Source organism: Sphaerodactylus townsendi, linkage group LG07 (assembly GCF_021028975.2).
Source record: "Sphaerodactylus townsendi isolate TG3544 linkage group LG07, MPM_Stown_v2.3, whole genome shotgun sequence".
Classification (NCBI taxonomy): Eukaryota; Metazoa; Chordata; class Lepidosauria; order Squamata; family Sphaerodactylidae; genus Sphaerodactylus; species Sphaerodactylus townsendi.
Window position 1 is genome coordinate 68,088,402 of NC_059431.1, and position 27,462 is coordinate 68,115,863.

The window sequence follows — 27,462 nt, forward strand, 5'->3', positions numbered from 1 at the left end:
AGATGTTCACACAGCCTCCTTGCTCAAGCCTTTCCTATTAGACATTCCTGAACATGTTCCTATTTTACTACTGCTAGTGTGCTGCATTCTGCTAAACCTGGTTTCTGCACATCACATTATTCTGGTCTCTTTATAGTCCAGCATGCTGAGGGTATTTGGCTGTAATGCCAAATTACAGGCCAGTAATTATCTGATACTTCCAAACAGCCACTCAGTGTGATCTACATGCTCAAAAATCTTACAAAGAAATGGGTTTCATTTTCAAAATCAACAGCCTCCAGTGACATGGAACAGGGGGGGAGGGGGGAGAAAAGGATTGTGAAAATAGCACCTGATCATTGGGGTTTGCTTCTTTTAATTTGCTAACCCCAAAAAGTTATTGTGCAATTGCTTGAGTATGCAAAGTTACAATAACTGAAAGCATCCACGGCTGTTTTGTTTGTTTCTGTTCCTCACACCAGACATCTTGTAAACTTGTTTTATACTGCATTACCCCAGTAAAAGAGAGTCACCCAGTTGTACCTGCTTGACATCATCATCTGGAACCTTTATTTCAAATCCCTCATGTACGATATCACAAGCCTTCGTATTGCTAATCCAAGAGCCCCACTGGGTGTGCTTAAACCCTTAACCCAATAGAAGTGCAAAATTCACACAAAAGTCATTTCTCTTTGTAGTCTTGTATGATTCTTTTCCACCACAAACAGAACTGGTTTGTGTCTTCACAGCTACTTCTGAAGTGTTGTTATTTAGTTCTTTCAAGCTAAAGCAGGAAAATCGTCAGGGTCATCTGGGTTTGGAGCGGTGATGTGCATCTAGGAAGAGGAACACTGCACATTAGAATAGGTTTACTAGTTGTACTATAGTTTTACAGAGGGGACACAGAGTACACATCAAGAGGGCCTTGCCCAACCACCATTTCTGCTGTGGCACTGCCCTGGGGCAAAATTAGATATAACGTAGTAGCCATGTGAATTTACTCGGATTTACCCATTTTCATGTAAACAGGAAAGAAAGCCAAGTGGGAAGAGAAAAACGTTATGCCACCATTATTTTAAGCATTTTTCTTCTAGCCTGGTGCTCTTCTGGTATAAATCCGACTAGAAAAAATGTTTCACAGCAGAGTAAAGACAAATAAAGGGGATCAAGGAGAATGGATTTAGTTACATTCATGGGGTATATTTAGTTTGTTTAATAAACCTTACCCACCCTCTACTTTATAGAAGCACTGACAGACCTGTGAATTATACATGGAGCCACACCCCGTCCCCACAACAAGAGCCATAAAGAAAAACACAATATACATACATATTACAATAAATAAAATACATCTAGTTTGACCTATAGACCAAATATTTAATGTAAACCTCTATTAGTGTCCATATTATCTGGAACTATAGAAAGACAACTTCAGTAGGCATGCTAAGTACATCAGTATTTCTCTGAACAAAACAATGTGTTTACATTTAAGCCTTTTTAAGAAAAAATTAGAAGTCCAAGTGATGCCTGAAATTTACAGCATCTATGTTACAAGCTGAACACTGCATTGGAACTAACCTGATTGTCACCCCATTCAGTTCTGAGACTGACTGGAGACTTTCTCACATATTTTTTCCCCATTAGTTCTAGCCTTGTATTGATTTCTGAATGCATTTTTGTGCTTTCAGTTTTTACTATGGGTTTTCCCCGCAGCTTTTTTTTCTGGTCCTTTTGAGACCAGTTTTACCACAATCTTTTTCCAGACAGGGATTTTGAGTTGTCTTTTTCTTCGTTCGTAATGTTCCTACCAATTTTCTTCATCCTACTTATTCCATCCTACTCTTCAATGATGGACTGTTATCACATGAACACAGATGAAGCTGCTTATGTTGAATTAGACCATCAGTCTATCAAGTTCATATTGTCTTTGTGGACTGGCAGCAGCTCTCTGGAGTGCAGGTAGAGTCTTTAATATCACCTACTGCCTAGTCCTTTTTAATTGGAGATGCCAGGAACTGAACTTGGGACCTGCTGCACACGAAGCAGAGGTTCTTCCACTGAGCCATAGCCAGGGGCGTAGCGAGGGGAAACTGTGCCGGGAACTGCGCCAGGGGCACATGCGCACCCTGCGCCCCTGCTGCAGTGCCCCCCAACCCGCCCTGGAGCATCCCCTCCATGCCCCCCAACCGGGGCGCGCCCAGAGCATCGCACACCCCACGCCATGGGGGCTGTGCCATTGGCTACAGCTCCTTTTTGTTAAAACCACTCCCCTCTCTGCAAGTTTTTTTTAAGTCTTTAAGTATTGATATATCAGTGTGGTGTTGTAATGCCAATTTAAGCAAGTTCTAGAATTCCCCACTTTCACTTTTTTAAAGTCTCTAGCCTCTTCTCAAATAGAGATATAAGGAAAAGGCATATCTCCATGAAAGAAGCTAAAGACATCTTTTTTAAAATGAAAGCTGGACATTCGTATCAATATTTTAACACTTTTTTAAAAAAATTAAGGGTGTGGGGAGTGATGCCACCAAAGCAGCAGTGGTGTAGTGGTTAAGAGCAGGTATACTCTTATCAGGAGGAACTAGGTTTGATTCCCTGCTCTGCCGCTTGAGCTGTGGAGGCTTATCTGGGGAATTCAGATTAGCCTGTGCACTCCAACACACTCCAGCTGGGTGAGCTTGAGCTAGTCACAGTTCTTCTGAGCTCTCTCAGCCCCACCTACCTCACAGGGTGTTTGTTGCGGGGGGAGGGAGGGAAAGGAGATTGTCAGCCCCTTTGAGTCTCTTTACAAAAGAGAAATGGAGATATAAATCCAACTCTTCTTGAACCCTCCCTTCAAATTCTCATTTAAGCCTTGTGCAGAAATAAATAAATGGATGCCAAAATTGTAAAAAGCAAAGGGAGGGCAGACATGTGGAAGAACCCTACCCAAATGGATTGCAATATTTGTGGATCAGCTTGCAAGAATATCAGGAGTAATTCAAGCAAGCAGAAAAGGTCTAGGTAACCTAAGGTCAGTCATTCTCTATAGTTGTGAGAATAAAGATGGGAAATATGTGCATATATCATCCTGTAGAATGGGATATTAATATTCCTCATTCATTTAATCTAAATTCAGTTTCTTTTCCTAACTGCTCATTTCCCAACCAATGGTAACACTTGAACAAAACTATTACCTCCTTGCTCAAGTAGTATCAGCCATGTGTGGTATCCTAGAAGTTTCAAGGCAGATTGCTTCACTCCTCACTACCAGTCACAGTCTTTGTGCCAAAAGCCAATTGTTTTAGTTACCTAGACATTCCATGAACCTCTCAGAACTCAGTGGATGGGGGCTCAGAATGAACAACCAGAAGGGGTTGTACTTCCTGTTACCATCTTTTGGGGAGGGCAAAGTGGGAATAATGCAACTTTATCAAGTGTATACTTTAATCTGCTTCAGCTATACGTGACCACGGTAAGTGTCCTAAGCCTTCATCCCATTCAAGTTATGGTGGGAGACATGACACAGCAGCAGTTAACCCTGCAGTAATAAGTAATGTTACCGTCACTTCTGGCCTGGGCCTCAAGTGCTCTACTTTCCGGACACGGCCTCGACCCCCTTGCACTCCTCTGGCTCCCCGCCCAGGTCGGGGCAGGTTCCCAAAATTAATGTCCAGCTGAGAAGTGATGTCATTGGTTGCTTTTCGGAAAAAGTGTGTATCATCATCAAAATCCTCCTTCAGCATCTAGAAATGAATTTATCTCCATTAAGAACAGAACCTGGACATTCTGTTCAGGCAAAGTAATGTCAAAAGCATCTTAAATAAGCAATGAAAAGGTCGTGGAAAATGAGTGATCTCTTTCAGAACTTTTAACGGCTTATCAGTGACTTGCAAGCATTAGATAAGTTGTTCTCTGAAGTGCACATAAGTCACCAAATGTGTTACAAGTGCAGCAGGCTTACTGAACTGTCTCTTCCATTGTACAGAAATGACACAAGGCAGGCACTGATCTATTCACCAGATGTTCCTCCTTTGTGAAAGTAGCAGCCACCACTTTATGTCAGTGTACTATGACCAGCTGTTAAACATTAAGAACTTCTGAGCTATTCTTTTCACAGTTCCCAAATGTACATTGATTTAAGCTTTTTTTTAAAGGCCTGTTTTTATTAATGTCCCTTCTTTGTCACACTTGTGTGCTCCAAGACTTCACAATAAAAACACACTTCAAGCACAAGATAAAAAACAGCTTAGATCAAAGTACTGCAGCTTACCTGGGTTGTGGAGGATGCTGCTTGGCTCCTAGGAGCTTAAGCTCCCTTGCATAGTGGGAGACTTAGGTGCTTTTGGCAAGTTTATTCTTATGCCTCCTCTTGCTTATTCCTCACTACAGCTATGTCAGTGAAGTGAGACATTTAATTTTTCTTCAGAGCCAGAAATTATACTTCAGAAAGACTATATACTTATGATGGCAAGATTTATACTGAACAACCTAAGCAACAAATTACATAAATGTATTAGTCACTTGCCTGCAAGATCATATTCAACTGATGTTTAAAAGACCAGCTATAAAAACTCCTCTACTGAGATGCTGTAAAGACTAAGATAGCAGATCAGCCTGCACATGAGCCAGCAGTTCATCACAGGGTGTCCTTTGATATAAACACATCCTAATCTCCCAACAGTATCTGCAGCAAAGATACTGACAGAATTTCAAGGAGAAGGGACCTCACTTTACACACTTATCCGTGAAAAGTGGAGCACATATTATTTATCTCAAAGGATGGGGAACAGCCTTAAAGAAGCTTTATTTAAGCTACTCCTCCTGTGGCTGACTCTAATAGATAAGAGCTAACAAACATGTTCATCTATTAGAGAAGTGTCCATGAGCTTTGACATCCCACCTGTGACTTTTTTGAGCACCATTCCCCAATGTATCAGGAAAGTGGGCAAAGCCCTTGTCTAATGAGGACTGTGGATGGCAGGCAGTTCTGATATTGAAACAGCTGCTGCAGAAAAAACGGTAAGGGGCAAGGGTATGACTAACTCATGAGACCTATGCTCTGAGCCTGCCAAAACATTCTAGGGGAAAAACTGCATTAGCAAAATGGCTTTAGGAATCAGAATGAGATTTCAAATCAGGCTATAAGAAACATAGCCAACTGAACCACTCATTTTCAATAACTACAGCAAACCAAAAAAAGAACTGCAAAGATTATTCTATTTGATCATTAAAATTGAACTTCAGAACTCAAACAGCTCTGTACCAAAAAAAGGGCCTAGAAATGGAAAGGCTCAAGTATGCTTTCCTAGATCTATTCAGAACATTTTAGCACTAAATTCAGTAACACAGAGCCATGCATTTTAGCATTCGGTTGAAAGGGTGACTACTGAATACTTACATCATCATCTCTGTATTTTGATTTGTGAATTACCACTGCTTTGGAAGGAACCAGGGTTTCAGGCCTCCGGATGTTGAATTCAGGCTTGAGTCGGTTTTGTTCCTGGAGATTTTTCCATTCATCCAAAGTCATCTCGTGAACTACTTCTTCCACAGGCTCCCCTTCAGCAATTCTAAAGGTTTACAGTGGAAAGTTAAAAGTATTCTTCTGTGAAATGCCATGAAAAAGAAAGGAAAGGTGCAATGTCTCATTGTGGGCAGCTACTTAGTTGCATGTGAAACACCTCTCAGCAATGTATGCTGTGGAAAATCAGACCCTCCACACTAAAAAAAAATTAATCAAAGAGAATAAGTATTGATTATCTGGCTGAGGATTAACTCTATTACTAGCCTCACAGGAAATCAATAAGTCAAGGAACAAGCATGGCGCCTATGGATTTGTGCAAGTTCTCCCTTTGTGCTTCTTCCACAACTGCGCATAAAACAGTTTAGCCTGAAACATCACACTAAAATCAACTCAATTATTGATCTCAATATACAGACTACACCTTTGCTATTTGACTTCCATTTGCTTGGATGAAGTATTAGACTGGAATACCTACTTTCAAAGCAGTGGCACTGTGAGCTTGCCCAGCATTAATACAACTGGGCTAGAGTCCTGTACCTGGTATTTTCACTGTATTCACCCTCTGACACTTGTAAACCAATTGACATTAAAAAAGCTCTATAAGATTCTAACATCACTTTTTATAAGAATGTGTAGTGGGTCATAAATGTGCAAGATTTACTTTTTCTACACTCCAACAGCAAATGTTTGATTAAAACAATTTGTTTTCTTAAACCCCAAAAACATTTTATCACGTTTTTGCCACCTGAACTAAAATGTACTAATATTGGTTTTGTATGCATCTGATATACTAAGTCTATTAGAAACTCACCTAAGAAAAGGCCTGAAAAAAAGTTCCAGAGTGTTACCAGCCCACAAAAGTTTTTCCTGATTTATCTGCTCATAAATACCAGTAACTATGTCAGGGAACTAAAACAAATTCTTACTCTCTACAATCAACTGTTTACAAGCCTGGCATATACATATATATTTAAAAAAAAACATTTTTACTCCATTTTTTCTTGGCTAAAGGCAACTTACAGCCAGGGTGGCCTGTATTGGTGGGGGGAGACAGAAGGGTTTTCAAGGGTGGAGAGTGTGTGGTGGGCCTTGTGGCCCAGCGGCTGCTGGGCCAGGCTTGCAGGTGGTTCGGGGAAAAGAGGACGAGGGATGAATGGGTCCAGGGCCATTGTTCTGCCACTTGGTGCTGGGGTAGACTGGGTGGCTTATTTGGGTGTTGGGAGAGGGGACACGGGAGGGCTGTGGTTGGGAAATGTGCTGGCAGCCAGGCAGATGCCAGACTGGGCACCAGGACTGCAGGAAAAGCGAGCCAGTGATGGACAAATTGCACCACTATTATTCCACCTCTCAGTGGTGCTTCCGCCAGGCTGGCCAGGGTGGCGGAGGTAGTGGGATGGTGGAAGGGGAACCTTGAGAGTAGTGGCAGAGCAGACTGGGAGTAGTCAGGCAAGGCACAGGCCAATGGGCGCACAAGATGCACATGACTTGGGACGTGTCCTGCACACCAATTGGCTAAGAGTTCATTGTTGGATGTTTAAACCCTTATTTATTGCAAAATAAGGTGCATACATTTTCTGAATAGGTGTATGAAGTTACTTGAGCAAGTGTAATTAGAGAGAACATGACTACAAATGGAGTAATAACTCTGCTGCCAACTACACAATAGAATTAGCCAATTGCAAAAGCACTTTTGTCAAACTTGGCATTAAAAGACAATCTTGAATACAGGGGGAAATTTTCCTTTAAGGGCTCTCTCATTGTTCAAATTGTTAGCTTGAATGTACTAAGTTGTTAGCTTGAATGCAAACTTCGTAGGCTACCCCTACTAATTCACATCATAGAGTGTTGATCAGGTTTGTGAAAATTTACAGCTATTCCCAAATAAAAAACATGTCCTAGAAAATTCTTCCTGAGTATCACTACTGGCCCAGCATCCCAAGCAATGTGTATCATTTAACACAGAGATGCATGGCAATGAAAAGTTAAAGACGATGAACCTAAGTATTGCAGTACCCCCAGTTTATTGTAGTGATCAGGGTGTTAAGACTATAGCTGTGAACCATCCAGGCATAAAGTAATGACTGTCATTGAAATCTGAGGGTTAGTCACATAATCTAAGTGTAACCTACCTCTCAGGCATGCTGAGAGGATAAAATGGAAAAGAGTTCCTTGGAGAAAAAGGTTAAAATTATCTTGATGATTTGATGAATGTATTCAAGATTTCATCTAACATATATGTTATTCAGAGAAATTGTATAGTTGGTAAAAACAGTTGGCACAAAATGGTTTAACCAAAATTTTAAAATTATGTTCAAATTTTCTTTTTCTAGGTAACTTTATGTTTTATTTATTTATTTGATTTTATAGGCCATGCTTCTCCATACAGGCTCAAGGCAGCATACACAACAATTAATAACAATACTTCAATAAAAACATGTTATCTAAGTTCCAGAGTCAAAGCTTAATATCAGCTCCACATTCATACATGTATTAGGGGGGGAAAGAGAAAGGTGAAAGGGAATAACAGGGAAAGGGGAAGAGAAAGGGAGTTCATTTAGAATGGATACTGTTGCTTTCCTCAACCATGACCGTGGAGGAACAGCTCTGTCTCACAGGTCTTGTGAAACTGTACAAAGTCCCTGTGAAAACTGCACCATCTGACACCTGAAACAAGATCTGTAAAGAGTTACTGAAGGGTCTTAAGTTCACCTTAAATTCACTGTATATACTTGAATATAAGTCACTTTTTCAGCACATTTTTAAGGCTGAAAAAGCCCCCCTTGGCTTATACTCAAGTATATACGGTAATTCCAAAATGGCTGCCGGAGCTATGGCACACCGAGAAAGGAGATCACAGCAGCTGTGGCAGAAGCAGAGGCGTTCCTCCCATTGGGCAAAGTGGGCAGCTGCCCTGGGCGCAGCCCTGTGGGGGGCGCAAAAACTGCAGGTTCGTTTGTGGGATTTTTTGTATTTTCAGTGTTTTTCCATTTTTGGCCTGCAGAGGGTGCAGTTTTTAGGCTAGCAGCACGAAAATTTCAGGGATGTTTTGGGAGACTCTCCTGATGCTATCACCCAGGTTTGGTGAGGTTTGGTTCTGGGAGTCCAAAGTTATGGACTCTTAAAGGGGGTGCCCCATCCCCCATTGTTTCCAATGGGAGCTAATAGGAGATGAGACTACACCTTTGAGGGTCGATAACGTTGGACCCCCTGAACCAAAATTCACCAAACTTGGGAGGTATTATCAGGAGAATCTTTTACTGATACCACCCAGGTTTTGTGAAGTTTGATTCAGGGAGTCCAAAGCTATGGACTCCCAAAGGGGGTGCCCCATCACCCATTGTTTCCAATGGGAGCTAACAGAAGATGGGGGCTACACCTTTGAGGGTCCATAACTTTGGACCCCCTGAACCAAACTTCACCAAACCTGGGTGGTATCATTAGGAGAGTCTCCTAAAGATACCCTGAAAGTTTGGTGCTGCTATCTTAACAATTGTACCCCTGACAGCAGGCACCTCCCAAATTTCCCCAGATTTTCCTTTTAAATCCCCCCGCCTTTGATATGGATTTAAAGGGAGAATCTGAGGTCCCCAGTTTAAACATTGAAAGTGATGCTGTTTCAAGGTGGTGGAGAATCAACCCCAAAATAGCATCACTTTCAATGTTGTTTAAACTGGGAACCCCAGATTCTTCCTTTAATGTGGATTTAAAAGGAGAATCTGGGCTCCCTAGTTTAAACACCATTGAAAATGATGCTATTTGGGGGTGGATTCCAGCATCACTTATTTAAACTAGGGAGCCCAGATTCTCCTTTGAAACACTGAAAGTGATGCTGTTTCCCCCAATTGGGTGGACTGGATACAACACCATAAAATGTTTTCATAGCAGTAATAAAACATTTTGAAAGTATTTTGAAAATGTTTTCAAAAATTATTTCTGCTGTGTGGCATGGCTTATTGCTGTGTTCAGATTTGTGAGTTGGGGCATGTTCTATAATGTGATGGTGACTTTGAAACAACCTGGTGTAAAAATCATTGCTTGGTCACAGTGGGGGAGGGTGGCTGCCCATGGGGGGCACCAAACTCCAGTTTGCCTAGATACGCCACTGGGCGTAGCTACAAGGGGGGGTGCGTGTTGCATTGGGCATGCGCCTGGGGGGGGGCATCAAACTCAGGTTTTGCCCAGGGCTCCAGTTTGCCTAGTTACGCCACTGGGCAGAAGTATTTGCCTGCATCCAACTTTGAGTATTAAATTCATCATTCCATTTTGTGTTTTTTATGTAAAGCTAGGCTTGTAAATCCTCCAGCTTTGATAAAGCCACAGTCTTGGCAATTAGAGTTGCTTCATTGGCTCTGAATGCCCTGTTAGGTATTACTCTGTGCCCTTGAAATTTGTGTTCTGACAGGCATGGCATCCTCTTGGAGAGAGATTCCATTGCACTTGTTGCATGTAAAGACTTCAAAATGCAAGTCAAGATTTGTTACTAAAATCAGGTCAAGCTGAGTTTTTGTGCAAATTCCTCTCTGTAAAGCAGTACAAATTAAAGCTGAAAAGAGAGGGTCTTACAGTTCTAAGGACAGAAATACCCTCTGCGCTATTTAGCAAGTGTGGCAGGAGACAAAGAGACACTGTACATCTTCCTAATGCCAAAATCTTACCTTTGAATAAAATATGTCCCTGAACTTGCAAGGATAAAAGTGTACACTGTTCACAAGGTGGTGCTAGCAAACAGTATCTGCTTCCTTTAAAAAACTGCCTTGCTGAATTACATTTTTAAAATTCTAGTGAGCCATTTTTGAGGGAGGCCTTGTGGGTACTCACAGTCTTTGGCATGAAGCAGCCAGGCAGTCTCCCTTCTTGCTTTCATCCTGTTCGTCCTCTGATCATGAAGACTGCTTTTAGTCAACTTTTCTTACAACTAGTGAGATGCCTTCATGAATTTTATTGGTATCTATTTTATTTTTGAAATTTACCAGTAGCTGCTGCATTTCCCACCCTTGACTTATACTCGAGTCAACAAGTTTCCCAGTTTTTGTGGTAAAATTAGGTGCCTCGACTTATATTCGGGTCTACTTATACTCGAGTATATATGGTAAGTTCACATTTATAAAAGTGTATGTACATTCAAGGAGCAGTGCCATCTTTTAGAGACCAGTGAAGAATATTTAAATCAGGAAAGCAACTAGGACCCTGTTAAGTAATAAATGCCCTAGAGTTTCTAGCTCAGTAGAGTTAGAACCAGTTATGCACAGTGGTCAGCAGTTTTCTATTTTTTGCCACCTGTTTAAGACTGCAAAGAACAAGGGAGTTGCAACTACCAGGTGTGTGACAATTCTATGCTGGTAGACTGAATGTAATTTGGTGGGTCATAAACTAGGCAGAGTGCTGAAGTTACATTATCCTCTCAAGAGAAGGCTGTCTGTAAAAACATTTTTGTAATGCTGCCAAGAATCCATAACACAAGCAGCACTGTTGAGCAGAACTAATTCCATTCTGATGATTTCGGCACTCTTGCACATTTCAATCCACTTTCAAAATGCAACAGGACTTTTTTGTATGAAATGGCAAAATCCACTTGCAAACAATCACTAAAGTGTATTGAAAGTGCATCACTCAGTATGTAAATGCCATCAGACTATCTTGGCGACTAGCATGGTATTAGAAAAAAAATTTAGATACAAAGACATACTGCAATGGCTCTTTCAAAGTGTCTTCCTCTAACAGAAAAAGCATTTAAATTAAAGGATGGCTTTTTGGAGTGGCAAGATCCACCCCATTTTTAAACAATGCCTTCAAGAAGACCATCAACCAGATCAAGGTATTCAAGCCTAGCTCATACTTGGTTGGAGATTCTTCCTCTGGTATGCTTGGATGCTCCTCTGGTTCTGCAGTCTCTTCCATAGGAGAAGTCAGTTCCATCTCACTGCAAAAGACATTTAATACACTTAGTATTACCCATTTAAACTGAAGGCTACACTTTGTTAAGTTCTGAATATTGTACTTCTCCAATTTTCATCTCTCACAGAAGTGGCTCCAAGAGCAGTCTGTGTGGTATGTCAAAAGCAGCACAACTGCATAACGGAGGCTTCAAAAATCCAATTTTTAAAAAATCTCAAAAGACTGCTATCTAAACTCTGGTGCAGCCAGCTTGCAGATACTAACATTAAGATCATTTACTATGTGCCAGTTTTACCTTTGCCTCTCTGCTTTATGGCATCTAGAAGAGCTAGAAATAAAAACTAGTGTTCCAATATTAGCATAATTGTTCCCCAAGGGAACACATACAAATTCTTAACCATAAAAGATGGTGGCAAAATGAAGAAAATGTAAAATAAGATAAAAATGGAAAACCTACCATCTTACAATAGCTTCCCTGACATGTTGTATGTACTAGGAAAGACATCTGTGCAGAGAAAATACACTAAACACAATTGTCTCAGTTCTGCCAATTCCTCTTGCCAGAATTTTTAAATTACAAAACCCCTCTATTTTCATTCCATGCCACCTCTCACTTTGGAAAGCAGAACAAAAAACCTAAATAGAACCAAAAGCATCTCAGCATGCTGGTCAAAAAGTCCAAAAGAAATGCACAGGCAGACTCCTAGGAAAACCCTGTAAAGGTATTTATCTTGTCCAACACGCAGCCTGGCTTTACTTCCCCGGAAGTATCCCATGTCAACTCTAAATACCTGGTTTACTTCTAAAAGCCAGGAATACAGAGGTGGGGATTAGAGAAACAAAGGAAACAACTAACAACAATTAAACAACTAACAATATATATACCCCAGGACTGGGGTAACGTGATATATGTCGTTAGTTGTTTAATAAGGATTCTTTCACATATTTGGCATTCTTTACAATATACCGTTTATCACAATAGGTTTTGGTGTTATTCCTTGCCGCTTGCTGAGGGGTTTTTCAGCTTTGGCCAGGCTGTTTGTTTCATTTACTTCTAAATGCCTACAATGATGTGGCAGTCATAAGATCCACTAGAGATGCAACAGGCAACTCCAAAAACAACTTGGCTAGTTTAAAGCCACCATCTCTTCTGTAGCAAACTTATTGACCATACCAATGATACTTAAACAAGTCTGAGTAATTTACATTGTCTATGAATGAGGCATATAACAGAATATGACAATTGAAAGTTTAGGAGCCAGGAGTAAAGTCAAACTGAATCACTCCTAATAGACAAAGCATGAAAAATATAGTTCGACTCAAATGACTACAGCATCCATTAAGACAAGATTATATACCTCAAATCATCTTTCACTGCTCCCCAATTGCGAGCACCACTTCCACCCTTTTTGTCTTCTGCTCGGATTCCTCTAGAAACAAAAACAGTATTTTTAGCTCTCCTGTCCTTGGCAATTACAAGCCTTTATACCAAGAGTGGCTATGTGAACACAAGTTCCGCAGGTGTTTTAACCCCACTGGCTTATCAAATAAGAATTTTATTGCAATTTTATGATGTTTTATTTATATTGTAAGCCACCTTGAGTTCCACAAGGGAGAAAAGCAGCTAACATATGTTTTCAAGAAATAAAAAACAAACTTATAGAATATCAGACCATGAACAGTATACAAAAGCACTTACGTTTTATCACTCCCGCTCTGCCGTTCAAATTCTCGTTTCCCTCTCTGGTCAAAGCCATTGAAAGTCCTGTTCATTCCACCACCTCTGCCTCTGCCTCGCAATCCACCTCTTCCTCCCCCACGGCCTCTCATTGGCCTTTCCCGATCAACCCGTTCTATTGGTCTAAAGGATAATATACTTTGTTTGGTCCAATGTACCTTAAATAGCAACCCTATAGAAATGCACTGAATATGCAAATATCAGGCTTGACAGCTTACACAGTCCTTAATTGTACATTTTCCCTAAAAAGTTTACAAAACAAATCAAAGCTATGATTACACTGTTTTAATCCAATGAACAGTAATGAGGCTTAATTCTGCTATCTGTAAAAGCAAAAGTGAAACTCATTGTGAAGATACATTCCAAAGGCTGCAATCTAATTTTTTAAATTTCTCTAAAGGGCAGCCAAAGGTTCAATAATTTGGCTGGACACCCCTCCCCCGAGTGCTGCATACTAATCTCAGCTCCAAATTGCTGTTAAAATAGAAGACTGATTTATGGCTAGGCTCCACCTAATAGTTGTTGTGCTACCATGCAAGCCATTATGTCCATGCTACACACATTATATAAACTCAGCAATGTGATGCCAACATGAAAAGATTCAACTGTTTCAAGTGTTAATATCCTCACATACTACCATGATAAAGCAGCAGCATGATTTTTTACATTTCACCTTATTTCAAGAGAACAGTGAAATGTACAGACACATTCACATTATTAAGCCATAGGGAGCCAAACAAATCTGATGCACAAAAGGAACAACGGACTCTATAATCTTCTCATAAGCACAGGTGATTCTTAATTAAGCACAGAAGGGACAAAATGAGTTTTTGATCGAAGTCATCACTGTGACCACCTCTAGGAGCTCTCTATTGTAGACTCCAGAAGGTATCTGGAAATATTTGACATTTTCTTGATTATATGCCTAATAAAGATTCTAGACTGGACTAGACTAGACTCCAGAAGGTACCCTGAAAATCCTTCAAAAGAAAAAAGTCATATGCCTTCAACAACACTTGCCTGTCTAGTGTGAATTCTGCTTGCCTTTCCATTTCATGAGGACGGTATTCCCTGAAAGAAGGTCTCCATTCAGTTTTATCTTGCTTTATCTCTATACCTCTATTGTTATTCCATCCCTGATGTTCTCCCCTTTTTGGAGCTCGTTTTTGGCCTGTGGTAACAAAAAACAAATTGTTTAAATGGGTAGCAGAAACAATCTTAAATTAATAAATTATTAAAATACAATACTATTTGTTGCTTTCCATTCCCACCCTTGCAGAAATTATGCAGTGTTGTCAACTTGAGTGAGAAGGGCAGGTAGACAGCACTGGCAACAACTCTGTCATAGCTCCAAGGTAGAGCATATGTTTTAATGCACAACTCCTGTATTAAAGCAACCTCGCCTGACACATGGAAAGGTGGCCTTTGACAAATTTAATGAAGAGTTCAACAGCTTTTAACTAAAAGTAGGCCAAGACTTTTCTACACAGCAACACATCCCCTATCACTGTCTCTTCTGGACACTGTGTCCAGCTTGCTTCTATTCAAGACTCATTCATCCGTATATCATGGCAGAAGGAATTTTTAAAAAAATGGCTAAGCATTTTTAGCTCCAACTTCTTTATAGAAACGTATCCAAATAAATGCAACCTTTCTTCCCTTTTAGAGCTGTTATCATTCAGAGTAGCACGAATGAATGATCAGTATGAAGTAGCTTGCTTATACAAATCCTGTGCTAAACCCTGTCTGCAAACCTGCCAATGGTGCCTCACAGAGAAGGCCCTTTACCAGAGCTAAATGGGACTCTATCAGTATCTATATTATAAATGGGTAGCCATGTCTCTATAATCCAGATGGATAGCCAGCCATGCTCATTGGTGGCAGCATATAAGGCAGGAGTTGGGCAACACTCTCAAGATTTCATTTTTTCTAGCATATGTTGTTGAAAAGTCAGAGCTCATGTCATCAAATGCATGAAGTGTACCTCTATCCAGTGGTGGGATCCAAAAATTTTAGTAACAGGTTCCCATGGTGGTGGGATTCAAACTGTGGCATAGCGCCAATGGGGCTGGGCAGGGAACGGCGGCGGAGGGGCATTCCTGGGCGGGGCTGTGGCAAGGACGCAGCTGCTGCGCCGGTCCTTGGGCGGGAAACAGATGCACGCAGGCGCAGGCTGCCATGCACGCCAGTGCACCTCCTGCTAGACTGCTTCAAGTTCTGCGTGCTATTGCTGAGAGGAGGGGCGTAACTAAGGCAAAAATCACATGGCAAAATCACCAATTAGTAACCCCCTCTTGGCACACACAAATAATTAGTAACCTACTCTCGGGAACCTGTGAGAACTTGCTGGATCCCACCTCTGCCTCTATCTGTTAGAGGCATATGCATTTATACTATGCACTCAAATGCAACACTAGCTGTTTTTCCAGGTATTCATCAAAAGAGACTTAAATTCACATACAAATAGAAAATCCAATAATAAACTTTTGTGTGCATCATTCCATATGAGTAAATACGTTATATTAAACATGTTACAAATAAACCAATTTAAAACCAGTTCCTAATAATTAATCCATTCAGGGTTGATTGCTTCCCTCACTGCTGCTGCCTCTTTTCCTCAATGTACATGTCCAAAAGCATAATACTGGTCATACACAGATGCCCTACTATGGCTCTCAAGCTCCCCTTTCCCTGTCAAGTTATGCTATAGTGGCAAAGTACAATTTGGCAGAGAAATGGAATAAGCCCTTACTAAAAGGGGTTGGGGGAACTGTACATAACAGCAAGTTTCCATCGCCCACCCTGAAAGGGGAGCTCCACTTTGCCTCCTTTCATAGTGGCAAAAGAAATAGCAGACACTTTCCACAGTAACTATCAACAATGTGTGTAACAGTGTGTAACAGACTTCCCTCTGTGATACACCTCTGAAGATGCCAGCCACAGATGCAGGCGAAACGTTAGGAACAAGATCCACCAGACCACGGCCACACAGCCCGGAAAACCCACCAATCAACAATCTCTTCAAACTAGTTCAACATAGTTTTGATCCAGTTGAAAGGGAAAGAACCATGGACACCATGCCGAGAATGAACAAAACATGGTGTGGATATCCCCCATAAATAGGGAGGGCTCCTGCTCTTACTGTGGCAAGGAAATTTAATTCAGCATTTTCACACTGCATTTTCCCTTTGAAGTGTTTTTCTAGGAGAATATTTGGATCATCTACAGAATGACTTGGAAGATTCAAGTGTTCCTCTATTGGAACATATATATATTTGTGTAATTCTGTTATGTCAATTATACCATCTTGAGGTCATATACGTGTCCTCCAATGTATAGCTGCTGTGCTCCCTCTGCGCTCTCTCTCTCTCTCTCTCTCTCTTGCTCTCTCTCGCTCTCTCTCGTTCGCTCTCTCGCTCTCTCTATATATATATATTCTGCAGCTATACACAGCAGCTATACATTGGAGGACACGTATATGACCTCAAGATGGTATAATTGACATAACAGAATTACACAAATTCCTCATACCATGTTCCAGGTTGCAAGGACTGGACTTATCTTTGTCATCTGCGTCCAAATATTGTATTTGTTTGAAGGCTGTTGAAAATGTTGTCGCTTCTTCCTCAAGAAGTATAGTCATACAACAATCTTTTGATTTAAAAAATATTCCTAACAGGTGCATATGCCATCTTTCACAATCACACTTTGAAAGCAGTCATCACTAAACACTTTTTATAACATCATAAATTAAGATGTTCCCAAATACAATGAAACCTACCAAGTGAAAAATGTATCACGCACATTTCAGTGTTCTAACACCATCCACCACATAGACCTTAGGTGTAGTTAGATGCCAAAAGTTACCTAATTAGCAGTAGTTCCACCCACTGCTACTCAGAAGCAACTATCTAATTTGTCTGAAGGTAATATAAAGAAATGCTAATATAAATGAATGCTTTACACAAATGAATGAACACGAAGAGGCTAGTCTAGCATGTCCTGACTGCTCCACCCAAGAGTCACTTTGATAACTTCCACCTCAGAGAAGGCAAACTGCCAAAATGCTAACTGTGTGCAAGTACAGTGAAGTTAATTTTTTTAAAAAATGCAACATTGTGAAAACTGGAATAATCAGGGAAGGCTTCAGAAGGCAGATATTTTATCCCATGCTAAAATACCCTATGCAGGATATACAAAGTCATGACATCTGGAATGCAGTGAGAGCAACTGCCTTTCACCAAAAGTATACTGAATGAGCAAGAAGATTTGGGCAACAGGCTGCAGCTTGGGGTATACCCATTATCCCCTTTCCACAAGCCAGTAAAAATCCTGTACCACTTTTCAAACAACGTGAACACTCTCTTTTCCTACAAAAAATTACCATCAATTTTAGAAAAGATAATCCAACCAAAATAGAATCAGGGATTCAATATCTATCTATCTATCTATCTATCTATCTATTCCAACTGAGAACACTAACATCTGAAGATGACAAAATGTTCTTTCTGTGGCCACGGAGCCAGGGAATATATTTTCAGTCAACAATGGCACCTCTGGTTTCTTTTTCCAAGCATAAAGAAACAGCCTTCCCATGTTTAGACAATCAAGGTGGAAAGTCAACGTTACCTTGCAACTGGACCATATACATTGTTGTGAATTTCTTGCCATAGCCTTCTTACTTCATTGCTCACAATTTTCTACTTCCAAGAGCATACTAAATTTCCCAACTAAGGACTCATCTGATAAAATATGCTCAATTTCACTAGAGAGGCCACAGGACAGCTCCTTTTTCCTTTTGTAAAGAGTAGGCTTGACCTACTGGAATAGACAAACCGGGTTCTTGAGTGCTTCAGCTTCCCCTTACTCCCTCAATCCTAGTAATTATGTAATTGCCTAATACTGTAGTTTGTCTTACATGGTTATTATAATCCCTACATAGTATAGACTAACAATGTGTGAACACCTGCTGGTTCAGATCACTTCCTGTTCACCAGTGGTGATCAGGCAGTTAATTACATCAATAGATGTTGGCAAACTGCTCATGTATTTGCTGCAAAAGAATACTTTCAACCATCATCAGCTGACTCTTGGCTTAAGGGGAAATCAACGGTTTGTTGGCTTCTGATCTCCTGCTGAAGAATTTTGCTCTATACCCAGCAACGTTGGGTGGGGGGATCGGCTACAGAGAAAAGGAGCACAGAGCTCTTTTTTCCCTCTCACTTTTGCAACTTCACTATACAGCTATTTTGTCAAAGCAGGGTGGGGTGGTGATGGATCAGAACCTGACTCCCAACTGACTATGCAGCTGCAAACTTGTTCCACAGCTATTCAAGTTGCTCAATGCAATAAAAACACATCCACAGTGAAGCTCACGGTTTGATTGTGAGCGTTGAGTGAAGTTTGATGGCCTAAGAAACTCAGTGAGAAATCTGCAGAAACCCTACTGCAGACCTATACAAGTTCTAAGTTATTTTGACTGCTTCAGATTACTCCTGAAGCATGTGGGGGGGATATTACTTTAGCTCTGAAAATATGCACATCAGACCATGCTAACAGGAGGAAACACGCTTATCTCCTCTTTAAATCTTCAATTCAGAGAAGTCTACTGAGATAAATAGGAACACTAACAGTGAGAAACTATTGATCTGATTTTTAAAACATTGATTTTTCATGTCATTAATACTGCCAACAGTAGCATAACAGTTGTAAAGGGAAACATATTATTGAACAACTCAATAGTACTTTGTTTTGGAGAGCTGGATGCAGCTGCATGTGCATGTTGCCTCTGATAAACAAGTGCTCCCAGTGTTATAATAATGTTGATACATTTGAGATCTTGTAACTATATATCACCCCTGAAACCCTTGTTTCCACCCCTGAAATGAAAAAAGACATCTCTGGTCTAGGCCTCTTTCAAAAGGAGTCTGTACTTCTCGTCTTCATTATCTCCAGTTGTTCTCCATGACACCACCACACAAATCAGTGATAACAAACCTGTGGCTTCTTGGCAGTAATCCCATATCATAGAGTACTTTTTGAGTTGCAAGCAGCCCTTCTGTTCAGCAGTGGAATATGCTGCCTCAGAGGGTGATAGGGTCTCCTTCTTTGGAGGATTTTAAACAGAGGCGGGATGCAAATCTGTCAAGAGTGCTTTGATTGTGTCTTCCTACATGCCAGGGGGATTGGACTTGATGGCCCTTGTGGTCTCTTCCAGTTCGTTTAGATATTCACAATTTTTCCACTTAGGTCCCAACTGTCTTGAGAACATAGGTGTAACAAATCATCACATCAAAAACAAATCATATCATCATGCAACTCAAAAAGTGCTCTATGACATGGAATCACTGCCAAGAAGCCACAATCTCTACATGGATGAATCTGCAGTGGTAGCTACGTTACATAGCATGAAGATTTTAAACAAGTGCACTGGATCAAACTAAGTGTTAAACTGAAGCATCTGGAAAAGGAAAGCTACATACTAGAGACAGACAGAAATACCACACCCTATCTTTACAAGCACATTCAGCACAACTATACACTTTGGGGACAGGGTGGGATATAAATACAATACAATAAATAAACTCTGCATACCAAATCACAATGGATTTAAAAGTCATACATCTACTCTGACATAATCTCCTAAAGTGTTTCTTTTCATAGCAATATATCTGGCCAAGTTTTTGAATCAAGATTCTTTTGAAAATTTTTACATATAGTGCTATTACTACCACCAGCATAGCACAGTGATTAAGAGTGAAGGGCTCTCTAGCCTGGAGTTCCGGGTTTGATTCCCCACTCTCCAACATGAAGTTTGCTGACCTTAGGCCAATCTCTCAGAATTCTCTCAACCCATGAGAAGACAGGCAACGGCAAATGACCTCCAAATGTATCTTCCATGAAAACCCTAAGGGGCACCATAAGTCAACTGTGACTTGGTGACACACACATACTGTTATTTCAAAATGCAAGATTACCAAGTTTTGATAACTGGGCACAGATTTCATCCCCACAATGGCAACCTGTATCACTCAAATGCACATCTCTAGGAACTGCTTGGAAAGATATAAATAAATGGATAACCTCTCTGCAACAGTGCCTGATTAATGTCTGCTGGCATCCTATATTTCCTTTCATCCAATCCATCAAGCCTGAGAAACACACCAACATTGGGTGGGCAATTATTTTGCTTCTGACATTCCCCCATGCCTGTTGGTTTTGTCAGGCAATCTCAGTATATGCTTTACTCCTTCCCTTGGCATGGTGTTGCTGTTCCTACTATCAGAAATAAAGAAGAACGGGCAGACCATGGGGCCTCCTTACACTCAAGGATACGCCCCCTACACAGTGGCTTAATTTTATAAAGAACACTTCAACCTCTGTTGCTCTTGTATTTAATTTGGACAGTCACTTACTTAGTGCTGGTTTTTACAGTCATAAATGGTAGTCACCTGTTTACAAAGACAATCAGTGTGGCCTGCAGAAATATGTGTGAGTATAAGAGGCAGACAAGGGAAAGCTTACTTTGCCTAGACTTGCTTGAATATATGTATTCCAATCTCTTTGGCCTAGCAGCATCCAAGAATGCTGTGGCAACCCACATCACAAAGCATTTTAAAGGCAGCTTACCTAGCATATTTGGACAGCTTGGTATAAAAGTTTCTTGCCACTGATGTGGGTAAGCAGAAACAATGGGTGGGGACATAGCAGAAGCACCCACTCCCTCTTGACGCCAGTCTGTTCCAACAGACTGAAAGCACAGACTATATGCAGCTGCAACTTTCAAGGCAGCAAATGACACGAAACTCCCCTGCACCCGACACAATTGGTCACCTTTTGCCCAAGTGACGTGGGCACACAGGGCACCTTCAAGGTGAAGAGTATACAATCTTCTTCCTCTCTATGGGTACGAAAGGGTAGAGCCGGCTCCCAGTGTCTCGTGCAGGGCAGCTCTGCAGACCAAAGCACAAATGAGAGGAGGGACCACAAAAAACCGAAGCCAAAGCGATGGAGCACTGGAACCCGCCTCAAGGACGCAGCCACCTCCAAGTCAAGTGCTGAGCGATCTTAATTCGAACTGCCTACGGGTCCCCCCCCCCCCTTCCCCACTCCGCTTCCGATTCACATTTCCAAAGCAGATTACATGTATCGCCCAGACTCCCACCCACGGATAGAAAAGGACGAGAAACTTTTAAAAATTAATTGTGGAATCACACAAAGCGAAAGTAAGCAGTGTTAAGACACTGGCAACGCCAGCCAATGCAAGCCTACTCGGAGGTGAGTTCTGCCGACTTCAACGGGCTGTCTTTCCCGGGCGCAACTGTGGGGGAAACGCTATGCGCCTTTATACTGGCATATGGCCCACTGAACTAAGTGGGGCTTACTTGTGGCTGAGTGTGCTCGGACTTGGGCTACTTGGGCTACTCGGGACCCCCCCACCCCCGCCGCCCCTCCTCCTGACGAAAGGCTTCTCATTCATTCCTCCTGCGCTCCCTGACCCTCGCGCCTCACTTGCTTCCCGCCCCGCCGTTCTTACCAAGTGCCGGGGAGCTCTCCAGTTGCGAGAGCGGGGAGCCCTTGCGCTCCTTCTGCGACTCTCTTTTGGCCGGCACGGCAGCTCCGCCCGGACCGGGCTTCCGACCAGCTGAGACCGCGGCTTCTTCGCGCTTCTTGCTTTGCTGTTTACGTTTCTCAGCCTCGCGGAGGATGTCGAAAGGGTCGGACTCGTCGTCTAGCAGCTGGTGAAAGCGGTTGGCGACGGCGCAGCCAAAACTTTCCTGCATAGTCGCGCCGGCCACGGGGCTGGCCAGCGCGCCCTTCATCCTCGCCGCGGTGGCAGCGGCACCCTCAGCCGCCCCTTCGTGAATGCGACAGAAAGCGGCAAGCCGGGCTCAGTGCGGCCCGAGGGACCACGCCATGGCTGCTCCCCCGCCCCGTCCGACTGCCCTGACCAATCGCCAAGCCGGCACTGCTCTTCTCAGGTCTGTAAAAATAACCAATCCTCGTTTCCACGACTAACAGCCATACCCAATAATGCGTCCTGACGGCACTAACAACTACCGACCAATCCAGGGGCTTAGATCCGCCCCTGCCAACCAATAAAAACACGGGATTCCCTCCACTACACTTTCCCACACCGTCGGCCAGTGACGTAGAACGTCTGTGGCATCAGGTGTGCCTCTCCAGGGAAGTAGCAAAAGGGATAGGAAAAATATTGATGGACAGGAACAGCCTTAGCCCGGCCTTTTGAAAAAGTTCGATTGATTCATCGTTGTTAATTACTTTTCTCAAATGAATTATTAAAACCACACTGAAGCCAATCAAAATAGCCAGAGTACAATCTTCAAGGTATTTTCCAAAACTACACTGGAGCCAGAAGGGTATTTTTGATGAAGGGTAGAAAGCTATATGAATTCAGGACTGATCTGATGAAACGTGATAGTAGCACAATGTTTACTTCCAGGTTGATTGAGGGAAAGTGTTGAGTTGGATTAGGAGTTGTTAAAACCAGATTCCAATCTTCTACTGTGCCATGGAAACTTGCTGGGTGACCACGGGATCCTCCCTCACTCTCAGCCTAACCTGCCTCAGAGGACTGTTGTGAACATAAAAATAGAAGTGAGGGAAATGATGTATACAGCTTGGGAACTGCATTAGGGAGAAAGGCAGAAAAGAAATTAAGTAAATATACTCAGGGTAGAAATGAAGTTACATATACTCTTAGTTACAATCTGTAAATAAAGTAATTACTTAACTGCATCTTTGCATCCAGCTCCCCAAATGTACAATTTAAATACTTGCAAAATTACATAGAATTGCATGTCTATTCAATTTCTGCAAGGATTTTTATTTTATTTATAGCCTGTCTTTCTTATAGAGAATCAAGGCAAAGTACACTGTGTAGAACAATGCAATAAACAGTATGAGACATCAATACAATAGGACTAGAAATACAAAATTAGAAACAGTGTGAAAAGGTATCAGACATGATATGTCAAACAATGCAGAAAACAATTACAAAAGCAGAAAATAATACAATAAGATACTCTGCAGCAACCCTAGGGGACTGGAGCCAGGGAGGTGGAAGGCAAGACCCCAACAGCGAGACAAAGTGGGTGCCAGGCAGATGCCCTGGCCTATAGAAAGCATGTGCAGCTGGCTAATCCATGCTGAGGTTGTGTGAGGTGAAGGAGTCCTGTTAGAGCTGAGGGCAAATTGGGATCAACAGTGGAGGGATGGGGAAGGAGAGTGGAGCCAGTTACTGGGTTGGGCTCTTAAGGTGGTGGTTGTGCATAGTTGGGAAGCAGCCAGGGATCGAGACAGCATGGGAAGCCTGTGTGGAATGGTACTGCGCACCTGGGAGTGGTGCACTACAGGAGTCAGGTACTGTTTAAACTGGGCTAACCTAATAAAGACAAGAAGCAGATATTGGAAAATATGTCTCTTTAATGTCATGAAGCTGTGGACATTCTCATTATGGGTACTGTCCCTCCCCACTTCAAAAGCCTGGATCATCATGCAATAAACAGATAGTTAAGTAGCATAGAGTATAGAACTGCTCCTTTTATTTAAAAAAACCTTCTTGAATCATTCCATTACACTACCGTTCATTTATCTTTTTAAAAATGCCCTGATTTACATAGCTTGCAGAATGATAGTTCCTGACCTTTTCAGGCAGGATATTCCACAAAGTGGTGGAAGCACAGCAGAAAATGCACATGTATGGGCGGTAGTGGTATCACTTACAGGGTGGTACCTTCAGACAGTTCATATGAGCAAAGCTGTTGTGGGGAAGCATGAGGGGAGGGGCAGTTTTGCAGATACGAGGGTTCAAATGGTTTGTATATAATAACCAGGACACTGAGCTGAACCCAGTAACCAATAGGAATGACAGCATAATGGATGTAATATGCATAGTGTGCCTAACTATCAATAGTTAACCAAGCTGCAGCATTCTCTACCAGATGAAGTTTCCAACTTGACTGCAAGGACAGACCCATGCACAATAAGAGAAAGTGTGTCTCAAGGTCACTGTGACATGGAACCAGTGAGCAGATTAGCCAAATTAAGGCAGAGATCCATTTTTATGGGTGAAATGAATATGATGAATGTATTGCAGCTCCATTAACTTGCTTCTTCAGCAATAATGCTGTGTCTAGTATAAAATAAATAACTGAAGCTCAATCCAGACTAGATTGAGGTGCTGCTTGTCAATGACAACACTGTTCAAGTACTGAGTAGTCAGCCTGACCTGGAGAGGGTTGCATTCCCTCAGAAGGAACAGGTTTGTAGCTGTGGATAGTACCAGATTATGCCTCCAGCTGGAGGCCTGGATCACCTCTATAGTAAGTAGTGCTTTTTATCATCTTCAGCTGATCTAGCCACAGAGATTCATCCTCTATCCAGGTTAGATTACTGTAAAGTGTTCTACATGGGCTGTCTTTGAAAACAGTCTGGAAACTTCAACCCATCAAAAATGCAGGAGCCAGGCTATTTTCAGGGGTAGATTTTCAATCACCTCAGTGCAGAAAGATCTGCACTGGCTGCCCATTTGTTTCTGGGCACAATTCTATGTTCTAGTTTTTGCCCTTAATGCCCTAAATACTTTTAGGGCCAGAATACCTGAATGGCTGCTACCTCCCCTATTGTCCAGCCCACCAGTGAAGACTTGCCTCACTACCCCTGCCCGGTGTCCTCACCTTCTGAGGAAAGGAAGGTGGTAACCTGAAACAAAGATTTTTCAGTAGGAGCATCTTGCTCACCCAGCACCTGTTGCTTTCTTTTAGGCAACAGATAAATCATATCTGTTCACACAGGCTCAGTGGCATAGCTACCATCCACCCCAGACGCCTCCAGCTGAGTCATGTATGTACATGTGTGTGTGTGTGTGTGTATGAAAAATGGCTCCCCACATGAGCAGCCTGATAGCCAGGCTTCAACAACAGCCCAGGTCAAGCCCAGGCTCAAGGGATGACCAGCTCAGCCTACCCCCTCTCACTTAGGCCAAGCAGGAGGAGGCAAGTCCCCCCAGCCTGGACAGAGCCCCCCCCCCCCCAGCTCTGTGCTTAGAAAAGCTGGCCCTTTAGCAGGCCTAGTCCTGCCTTGGACTATCTTTTCCAGTTATGGTGACCATTTCAACAACATACCCATGAGCCTTTGCAAAATATGCAAATTAATAAAGGGCTGGCTTTTCAAAGCCCAGTTGAGCTTACCATCAGGATTGGGCTGTTGGAGCCACACTAATTTGTTTCTGATTAAACAGATAACCCCTAGGCCAGGGGTAGGGAACCTGCGGCTCTCCAGATGTTCAGGAACTACAATTCCCATCAGCCCCAATTGGCCATGCTGACAGAGGCTGATGGGAATTGTAGTTCCTGAACATCTGGAGAGCCGCAGGTTCCCTACCCCTGCCCTAGGCTCTTCACTAAGTCAGTTAACATCAGCTGAATCCTACCAAACATAGGAAGCAGACTGTTCTTTAAGAGCTCAGCCTTCCCAGCAATCTCTCTCTTCCCTGTCAGTGTTCAGTTTCAACTTGTTCACATTCAGCCATGTAACCAGCAAGTGGCTCAAGACCATTACCACAACTCCAGGAAATTTTCATAAAGAAATATAGAGCCAAGTCTCATCAATGAATTGATGACAACCTGTTCTAAAACCAGGTGGAATGGCATGGGGAATAAGGTGTTCTCTGTGGGTGCCCACATGACAAGTCCTACACTAATGAAAAACTGGTCTGCAATGGCAAGCCATTGAATTCTGCATGTAAAGAATGATTTAAAGAATACAAAGCACATCCTCTAGTATTTACTTCTGCTCCTATACTTCTCAACAAGATGGCATAGTCCACCATAACTAAAGGTCTTCATTAAACTAGCAGCAAGAGTAGCCATCTCACAGGTTATATATGTAGATTGTGAGACTCCTTGTGCACCCCTCGCTCAATGGGCAACCCCTGTTATTGTTGAGGCGGCAGGATCTCAAGGCCTCATAGGGGAGTGGCTGGTCCATCTCATTCCTCCTCATTCTCCATGTCTGCCAATCAGTCCTCAAGCCCTCAAAAATAGCAGTTTCTCTGGCCTGAAATATTTTGTCAGTCATTGTTTGCAGTTAATTCCCTGATGGAAACTTACATCAACTAAAGCTGCACTTTTAAGCACACTTGCTTGGAATTAGCTGAACTTCATTCAATAGGGCTTACATCTTAGTAAATATTTGTAGGATTGAGCTGTTATAAATACAATCCTGAACTCAGCTACACTCTTCTAACCCCATTCTTCTAAAATCACTGGGCTTAAAAGGGTGTAGCTCTGTGTAAGATTGCATTTTAAATCTGTTTGGAACATCTCAGCAATGTAACCAAGGGAAGAATGTCACTGACCTACTTAGTCTGCAGACTTTTTTTCTGTGTCAACTTTAGTCAAATTATATTTAATTCTGGCTTTTGGCCTAGTTATTCTGCAGGCAATAGCCACTTCTGGGGGAACTGAACCTGACATCATACTATTCTAGGAATCACCAGAAATTATTTGGATTTACCATAGAGTTTTCTGCAGTTTTCTCCAGAAGTGAATCACATCATACCAGCTATAGAGTTTTCTTCTCCCACCACTGCTCCATAGAGAGCAGATCTGGCAACCCTAGCCTGTATAGGTACGGCTGAGCTTGAAAACAATGGATTTATTCAAATATAACAACAAACCAGTTTGCCATCAGGGGAATGAGCCTTAGAAGTCCTGGAACATTCTGTCCTCCTTCTCCTCCCTCCTCTCTTCACATAGTTTGGGAACTGAAGTGTGTCTGGTTTTCAACAAACCACAGATTGGGGTCCTATCTGAACCAAGAACAACGGCTTGTTTTACACCTTTAATATCAGGTTTTACAACCAGAACCTGCATCAGAGTTACCCCAGAAGTCAATCTGGCAGAAAATTGTGTTTAAGCTATTTGTGAGATATATCTCAGGTTTTAGGATGGATCAAAACCTACGTTGTGTACAGCACAGAAGCCAAACTAATACTAACTAGGAGTGTATTAGGAAGGACTGATTCACTGAAAAGTGCATGAATATTTACTGCACAAATAGGCAAGGGTGTGTGTGTGTGGAAATCTGCACAGTATACCGCCTCTGCAGGAGAAGACTCCACAGCTGGGTGCCCACTACCCTATTTCAATGTTCACTGCAACCTGTATATGATCTGTTTCATTAGAATTTGGTTGCACATCAACACTAGTGACATAGAATTCGCAAATAAAGATGCATGCAACTGGTTTTTTAAAAAAGAAATTAAAGCCATTGTCATTTATTGATTCCATTGGCTATTTAAGAATGACCTTTTTTTAAACTG

At 42.0% G+C, this 27,462-nt stretch overlaps 1 protein-coding gene across 1 annotated transcript; it reads right to left on the minus strand.

Annotated features, from left to right (window-relative positions):
* Positions 1-519: 519 nt before the first annotated feature.
* Positions 520-22,067, minus strand: HABP4 (hyaluronan binding protein 4). Its single transcript, XM_048503675.1, has 8 exons — positions 21,652-22,067; positions 14,136-14,286; positions 13,077-13,238; positions 12,736-12,807; positions 11,319-11,402; positions 5,357-5,528; positions 3,519-3,701; positions 520-815 (listed from the first exon to the last, which is right to left on the minus strand). Exons 1-8 carry the CDS (start codon positions 21,935-21,937, stop codon positions 759-761), a joined length of 1,167 nt encoding a protein of 388 aa, XP_048359632.1. The 5' UTR covers positions 21,938-22,067; the 3' UTR covers positions 520-758.
* Positions 22,068-27,462: the final 5,395 nt, after the last annotated feature.

Bases quoted from the DNA above. Each gene is read 5' to 3' on its own strand.
- HABP4 (XM_048503675.1), bottom strand. From the start codon at position 21,937: ATGAAGGGCGCGCTGGCCAGCCCCGTGGCCGGCGCGACTATGCAGGAA. The intron at 5,529-11,318 runs GTATGAGCTAGG...GTAAACCTTTAG, and splicing joins GAGGAAGAATCTCCAACCAA to AATTGCTGAAGGGGAGCCTG. The intron at 816-3,518 runs GTAACATTACTT...TCCTCTTCCTAG, and splicing joins GGCCCAGGCCAGAAGTGACG to ATGCACATCACCGCTCCAAA.